The sequence below is a fragment of the Humulus lupulus genome, chromosome 9, assembly GCF_963169125.1.
Source record: "Humulus lupulus chromosome 9, drHumLupu1.1, whole genome shotgun sequence".
Lineage (NCBI taxonomy): Eukaryota > Viridiplantae > Streptophyta > Magnoliopsida > Rosales > Cannabaceae > Humulus > Humulus lupulus.
In genome coordinates, this window is record NC_084801.1 from 165,893,013 (window position 1) to 165,901,720 (window position 8,708).

An 8,708-nucleotide genomic window follows, 5' to 3' on the forward strand; every position below is an offset into this window, starting at 1 on the left:
AGCTTGGAATGATAAACTCAAGAACAACCTTTTCAGCGAAGGTTTTGTAGCTTCCAAATTTGATACTTCCTTATTTATTCATGGCTTGGGCTCAAACCTTGTGCTCATTTTGGTGTATGTTGATGACATTTTGGTCACAAGAATAAACTCAACTCTAATTACCAAACTCATATTAGATTTGAACAAGGTATTTTTAGTAAAGGATCTGGGCTCTCTTCACATTTTCTTAGGTGTTGAAGTCCTAAAAAATTCGACAGGCATGTATTTCTCCCAGAGTAAGTATATTGCAGACTTGCTGTCAAAGTTGCACATGGAGGGTGCAAAAGCAGCCCCAAGTCCTACTAGCTTTTGTCATGTTCTTTCCATACAACATGGAGAACCTTTTAGTGATCAAACCTTGCACAAGAGTACTCTTGGTGCTCTCCAATATCTTACATTAACTTGGACAAATATTGTTTTTATTGTTAATAAGTTTAGCCAATTCATACATGCTCCTACATCAATACATTGGGAAGCATGTAAGAGACTCTTACAATATATTAAAGGAACTATTCATGATGGACTACTATTGAAACCAACTCTACATCTTAGTCTTGAAGTCTATTCGGATGTAGACTGAGCAAGTTGCATTGATGACCGAAGATCAACAGGGGGCTATGCCATCTTATTGGGAGAAAATCTTATATCCTGGTCAACCAATAAATAATAAGTTGTGGTTCGATCGAGTACCGAAAGTGAATTTAGATCTCTGGCCAATACAACAACTGAAGTGAAGTGGGTAGCTTCTATTCTCTCTGAGCTGCATATTCCTCTTCCAGCACCTCCCATAATTTGGGTCGACAACCAAGGGGCAGCTTCTCTTGCAGCCAATCCGGTCTTCCATGCGAGATCAAAGCATATTGAGATAGATCTACATTTTGTAAGAGGGGGATAATAAGAAAGAAATTGACAACTCATTTGTTAGTTAGCTTAATTGTCTAATCATTTAGTTGACAACTCTTGGTTGTTGTAACAGATTAGTTTGTTATTTTTCTTAAGCTTTCTTTTTAGCTCTATTGTACGATTCTCTCTTGCAACTTTTTCAAAGGCTCTCATTCACATATTTTCTGTTTTTCTCTTTGTGCTCTCATAAGAATCTTTGTATAGATAAGTTCAAACTGTTCTGGGCACTAGTCTCAAAAGAAAATTTATGGTTTCAACTCTTGTAGAGTCTTCTTGCGTAGAATATAGCAATCGGTAGGAGTGAGCAATCGATATGTTGAACCGTGGGAAGTGGAATCGACTGGTGCATGTGAAAGAGAGAACGAGTTTTGATTAGATATGATTTGTGCTCTCAGACTGATTCTATCCCACAGATATTTTCCAAAGGGACAATTGATTTTTTTTATATAAGTTATTTCATACACATACTTGTAAATCTTAATCCAACAAGTGAAAGAAAGTTGATAAAAGTTTACAATTATGATTACTGGCACAACTAGCTTTAAACCTTCACATAATATCTATATATGCTAACACTGAAAATAACAATACGTAAACAGATCATAACTCAACTTAAATAGCATTTCCTCCATCTCTTGCAAAACAGCAGCAGCCAAATTAGTCACAGCTCCAAACCACCCCATAGATTCCTACAAGTTCAATTTAAATTCTCTTGATATGGTATCTGAATATGTAATTCAACAATATGTAAATTAAATAAAGAAAAGCAAACTAGTCTATTACTAAATTATGTCTTACAACAGACTTTATATATTAAAATGGTAAGGAAAGCACATTTCTCTTCATGATAAGTAACTCAAAAAATTCAGCCTTATCAAGAGATAAATAATTTATTTTTTTTGTTAAGAAAGTCAATAAAAGTTTTTATGTTTGGATGCAAAAATAATAAACATGCTTGGCTTGCCTCAGTTCATCTAAAAAGTAATAATTAATGTTTGTATTCCTATTTTATATAACTGGAATATCATATCGAAAGCCAGACTAATTTTGAGTGTAAATATGAAATAAAAGTTTGGCTGTAACAAAATATTACCTTTCTATAAAAATCATCATGGGCGTCTTCTTCTATTCTTAGTGACACTGGTTTGATACAGCTTAGGAAAAAGTCTAGCACCAACGTCATCAATGCGCTCAAAATATCTTTTCCTCCATCTCTTGCAAAAGACAAGCGGTACAATCACAACTCCAAAGCCAACAATTAATCCAATTTCAGCACTTATGAGATTCCAATCAATCTCATTTCCAGATTTTGAACCATTCTTGTTTGTTGTGTTTTGTGAAATCACTCCCTTGCCGCATTTATCTGTCAGAGGGCATCCCCACAGTCCTCTATTTCCAATGAAAGATTTTGCTGGAAATGTTTGAATTTGACTACCGGATGGAATTGGTCCGGTCAGATGATTATATGAGAGGTTCAAGAATGCAAGGAAGTTAAGGTTTGCTAGGGATACTGGGATTGATCCGTTCAATTTGTTACTTGAAAGGTCTAATGACTCCAGCTGTCCCATGTTTCCAATAGAAGATGGGATTTGGCCAGTGAGAGCATTGTTGGATAAGTTGAGAAAATAGAGTGCTCCAAGTTGTCCTACTTCCTCTGGTATTGGTCCAACAAAATGGTTGAATGACAAATCAATAGAAGTGAAGACATTTAGGATTTTCACTAACTGTATCTCTAGACCTTTGAAGTTAACTGTAATTGAATCTTGATAATACATTCCGTAATCATATTCAACTTCAAGGTGAACGTGATTAACTTTTGAAGAGGAGTTATTTACGTTATCGAACATTGCCTGCAATTTTATAAAAAATCCTCCAGGTAGCGTACCATCAAAGTTATTATTAGCTAGATCTACAATCTGTAGCACCTTCCAGCTTTCATTGGAATTGGAGCATCTAATACTGCCATAAAATTTGTTGGATTGCAGAACAAGGACTCGCAATGTGGATATGTTCTTTAACAAGCATGGAAACTCACCAGTAAAGTAATTGTTCCCAAAGTCCAAGACCTCTAATTTGGTGCAAGAAGATAGAGAATTTGGAATATGCCCTTCTATTGAATTCCCATTGAGATCTAGGGTCTCTAAAGAACAATTAACCGGAAAGGCGTTGGGAATTGAGCCTCCTAAGGAGTTCCTTCGTAGATTCAGCACCTCGAGAGTTTGAGTCATTACATACAGACATTCAGGTATTTCTCTGTATAAGTTGTTGTAAGATAAGTCAAGCACTCGAAGAGAGGGTGCATCACATATAGATTCTGGCATAATACCTGTAAGATGGTTCTTTGAAATGGAGAAGAAATAAGTTTTATTAAGATGGTTGCCAATGTCTACGGGAATAGAGGAAGTAAAGTTATTGATAGACAAATCTATGTAGGTACAAGCTGGGGGTAGAAGGGGAATCTTCCCACGAAGCTGGTTGGAATGTAGGTCAAGGATAAAGATAATAGGAGAAGGAGCATAAGGCTCTTGCAGGCTCATTAGATAATTATGGGAAAGATTCAGATACATAAGACTGTCAAGTCCCCAAATCCAATTAGGTATTTCCCCGTGAAGTTGGTTGTCTGAGAGGTCCAAAATGGCTAATTCTGATTGATTCTTTAGATCAGGAAAAGTGGTCAATTTACAAGAAACAAGCCTTAATATGACAACTTGTGGAAAGGAAAGCAATGTAGAGAATTTACCGCTTGCACTGACTGACAAGTTGTTGTAAGAAAGGTCAAGTGAAGTGAGATTGCTGAGTCTCTGAATCACATCAAATTGCATGGTGCCGTTGAATTTGTTCGAGGACAGTGATAGAGTATGAAGTTTTTTGAGTTCGAAGATGGACTTCGGAAGATGCCCTTCGAGAATATTGTTGCTCAAATCAAGAGTATCCAACAGTGAGGAACTAGGATTTGGAAAACCAGGAACTTGACCCCTAAAATTGTTGAAGGAAAGCTGAATCTTTTGCACTAATGGAAGTGCAAACAATGCAACGGGAATAGTCCCGCCAAGAGAATTATGCTGCAAGTTCACATCAACCAGCTTTAGAAGGCCTTCCCAATGAGCGTATGGAGTTTCACCCGTAATCATATTATAAGATAGATCTATTTTTGTGAGGTTCTTGGCCATATTAAAAGATGGGATTGGACCGGTCAATTTGTTCAGAGATAAATCCAAGTACACCAGTTGGTTGAGCTTTCCCATTGAACTTGGAAGTGGTCCACTAAAATTGCATGTCCTAATGTCTAACATAGACAACTTCTGAAGGTTACCGATGGATGTTGGTAATCCCCCTGAAAATTTAGTGGAATGTGTCACCAGTCTCTCAAGAGAATTATTTTTGGGAAAGTCTGGCAAAAAACCATGAAGTAACGTATTCATTGACACGTCAATATTCTGTAAGGTTGGTATCCGAAAAATCTGTTCAGGAAAATTCCCATACAATTCACACATGGCGAGAGTCAAGGAAGTAAGATTTGAGAAATTTGCAAAGGATGCTGGAACCATAGAATACAAATTATTATAATCAAGGCGAATCACTGACAAAGAGTGAAGACTCCCAAGCGATTCATGAAGAGGGCCAGAAAGATGGCAGTTCCACAAGCTCAAGACTCGCAGTTTAGGCACAGAAGATGACAAAGCCTTGCACCACTCACTCCCAGGTGCTGATATATTCACACCATCAACATATAACTCTTCGAGCTTGGAAAGGTTCTGAACCAACATCCCCAAATCTGTGTTCTCAAGTTTCCATGAATACAGTAGAGATGAGATATCAAGGGTGACCAAGTTTGTCAAGCGTGATATGGTAATCGGGACTTGCCCAAAGCCAGCGTTCGACAAATTTAGATAACTTAAAGTTATGAGGTTACCAATCTCATCTGGAATGGAAGACAGGAAATTGTTCCATGATAAATCCAGGCTCTTGAGATGTTGCAGATGAAAGAGAGTGGAATTGTCGATTCCACCAGATATCCACTCAAAACTCAAATTAAGACCAGTGACAAGTCCCTTTCCATCAAAAGTTACACCTTTCCAAGCACTGCAATCTGAATTTTGACTCCATGTGACCAACTTCTTCGAATTATTGGCGTTGAACTTAAGGTTGCTTTTCAGTTGAAGCAACAAAGATTTCTGATCGCTAAGGCATTGACCAGAGACGACATGTAACTCCACGCCAAGTAATATCAAGCAAAAGGGTATTAAGAAAAGCCATGAACACTGATGAATTCTCATCGGAGGGCTAGCTAAACAAAATGGGCAAACGAAATGAAGGGAAAGGATGGATTCAATGTAGGTCAAGGCTGAAGTACATTATCTTTTCTTCTGTGTTATAAATGTATATGGTTTCTGAACTTCAATTCCAATCAACTTACGACTCTTCGTCTCTTCCTGTTTAGGACCATTTTAATTAATTGAGTGACAGTTCTACTTGCAAGTTGCAACCCCGTACATATTGAGATATTTAATTAATTATATTGTACGTTGAGAAATACTTGTTATCTATCAATGTTTATTGGTGTTTTTTTTTGTTAAATAATGTAAAGACTAAATAATGAGCACAAATTATTCTTTGTAATCTCCTTTTACTGATTGATACGCTTAATTTATTTCGTTAGATTAGTTCTAAAATTTGAAAGATATATAGTGCAAGAGATTGTTCCTCAAACTCAAAAATGTTGAACACAATCATACAACGTAAACAAAAGAGGAATACTTAGGGTCTGATTGGTTCGTGATTAGAAAACTGTATTTTTTAAAAGTGAGATTCTGAAATGAAAATCTGAATTTAGTGACTAAAAACATGTTTTTGAAAATGTGATTGGTTCAATTTCTGTAAACTATTTTTTAGTTTTAAAAAACTGAATCTGTGATTGGTATTAAATTTGAAAATATAATAGGAACTGAATATGTGATTAGTTCAAGTGAATCTGAATATTATTTTAATTTTATATATTCTATATATATAGGTTGTATGATTTTAGAATTTTCAATAGATTTAATTAAGTAAAATTTAATAATAGTGCATTGATTATATTCATAAAATTGCTTTAGGTGTTTTATTGCTTCAGTATATATATATAGAATATATATAGAAGACTTCTCAATGGTTACTACCATAGGGTACTAACAATTATGATGATGTGACAACACAGTGACTTGGTATAGCAAGTCACTAACAGGTAAATATATTTTTTCTATATTAATTTCGAATTTAGTTATTTTTTGTCATAATTAATGTTGTTTCCAACTGATGAGAGACACTACCTATATTTAAAAATTGACATGCATTTGAAAAATGAAAAGTTTACAATATTATATTTTTATAATAAATATACGTTTTTCATCATGTAACCCTTCTAAAAATTTGAAAAAATCAAAATTTATTTTTGAAAATTTTTAATTAACAACTATAAATATGGACCTTTAATTTTAATTCAATAGTTAATATTAAAGTAATCATGGTACTAACCATTAAAAGTGCACTCATATATTTATATATATAAATATATATATATATATATTTATATACTCGAACACACAGTAGAATTAATAGAATCAAGGCTTACTGAATAAATTAGAAAATAGAGAAAACATAGAGATAAAACATAAAACGATGTTTTATCATTTTCAACTAGACATTCAAAATTTTAAAATCAGATTTAGATTTTGTTTTAGGAAATACCAAACCAATCACTTGATTATTGTGGGTCCTACATACTTATAGTATTTGGAAACATAAAATTGATTCCAAAAATGATACCAATCACGCCCTTATGTTTCTTTGAACTAATTATATTTATTTAATTTTTAAATATTATGGTGTTGTTTGGTAATACTTAAAAAAAAAAATTTTGTTTAATTAATTAAAATTTTGAAAATTAAACATAAAATGTGTTTGGTAACTCTATTTTTATTTATCATTTTTTTTAAATTTTAATTAAAATTTATTAAATTTTGAAAATAGAATTTTTTCACTTTCAAATTTTTTTTTAAACAGTATTCAAATTTTCCTTTCTTTTTTTTCTTCTTTTCTTCAAATCAACACCTTATATTGTTAAACAAAAAATAAAAATAAAAGTTATCAAACACGTTTATTATTTTTTGTTTTTAAAAACAAAAAACAAAAATAGTTACCAAACATATTTTTATTTTTTAAAAATAAAGAAACAAAAATAAAATAATATTTCTATTTTTGTGTTTAAAAAATTCAAAAACAAAATTTTTACCAAACAAGCCCTATATTAATTAAATAGGTATGATATAGGTGAGTATGTGGGATACTTAAGTCCACTACTAAGTAATAATATGGTGACAGAAAATATACACAGTAACATTACACAATGTAAGTATTTTTTTTAAAATAGTCGATTTTATCTTATATAAGTACAATTGGTTGAAAAAATTATTATGTTACGGGTATAATATTTGATGTATATATTTTTGTATACATATCATTGCTTCAGTACCATTATATTATAATCTAATCAAAATAAGAGCAATATATATTTATACAAAATAAAAGGTGATTAATTATTTGTTGATGGTTTTCTTTTAGGTTGCTTGACTATAATTATAACTCCAAAGAAAGTAGTCTTTGACTCTTTCTTTTGCTTTAAATTGATACTTCTGTGCGTGGATCTTGGTTTCACTCTTTTCACAATAGAAAGTGATGTGAAGGTTGTGGTTAACTCTATTCTTTCTCTTTAAGAAGTTGCACTCTTAAGAGCATTATATATTTATTATTTATCTTTTGAGGTGTATCTCTAGTGCATGTGTTACATATTAGTAATTCACATAGAAAACAAAGTTTATACTTGATTGAAAGATATTTCACCATGTTATATGACATGTATAGGGCACGATTCTAAATTATAATCATTGAACATTTGGTCATTTATTGGAAGAAAAAAAAAGGTGCAAAAACATGTACAAAAGACAATTTTGTCTTAAACAGTTCACTCATCTCGTTACATTTATCCTAAAGCTCACAAACTCTCTTGTTTTACGTATCGTTCACTCTTAACCCGGCCTTGTTTGAAAATACGAATTTTTTTATCGTCTCTTTCAACCCAAAGCTCATTATTTATACAAGAATTAACTAATAATAATTAGTAAACAATTTCACATTCCTCAAGCTCTAACCATGAACCAACGATTCCAGCTGACAACCGATAATTTCATTATGATTAAGTTAATTAAGTTCAATTAACTAGCTCCTCGAGCTTTAACTGATTTCTGCTAAACATATAAAATATCGCTTCATCTCATTTTCTATCTTATATCATTAATGAACATGAGACAAAATGAGAGACTTTGTCAAATACAAGGCAAAATCAATTAGTTTGGAAAAAACTTCACTAGGTCAATTTGAAGGCACGCGTACTTTATTTCTCATGATTTTTTTCTGATGACAGATGTTTGACATATTCAATGCGAAAAAAATCTCATCAAATTTGAGGTCTTGGCCGAAATATTAAATGCTCCATTTTGACTTGGTTAATTGGTGAGTTGTCTTTCTCATTGTAGGCATTAATGTTTTACCTACTGAAGGATTTTTTTTACTTATTAGTCTAGATTGCCCTTGGAGATTTAAAAAAAATAATCAATACACGTTGATAAAAAATTGTTAATTACTTCCGTCAAAATACAAGGTTAACTAGATATAATATATTAAGAAAACTCATTATTGTAAGTGCAATCTTAGCTAGTTCATGAGCAACA

General features: G+C 32.5%; 1 protein-coding gene across 2 annotated transcripts; it reads right to left on the minus strand.

Moving 5' to 3' along the window:
* Window positions 1-285: 285 nt before the first annotated feature.
* LOC133800953 (receptor-like protein 7) lies at window positions 286-5,359 on the minus strand. 2 transcript variants are annotated; one of them, XM_062239064.1, is made up of 2 exons: window positions 2,036-5,359; window positions 286-910 (listed from the first exon to the last, which is right to left on the minus strand). In XM_062239064.1, exon 1 carries the CDS (start codon window positions 5,217-5,219, stop codon window positions 2,052-2,054), a length of 3,168 nt encoding a protein of 1,055 aa, XP_062095048.1. In that variant the 5' UTR covers window positions 5,220-5,359; the 3' UTR covers window positions 286-910; window positions 2,036-2,051. The 2 variants fall into 2 exon arrangements, with proteins under 2 accessions (XP_062095048.1, XP_062095047.1); XM_062239063.1 differs by lacking the exon at window positions 286-910 and adding an exon at window positions 1,443-1,631 and having other exon boundaries at window positions 2,036-5,357.
* Between the last annotated feature and the right edge of the window lie 3,349 nt (window positions 5,360-8,708).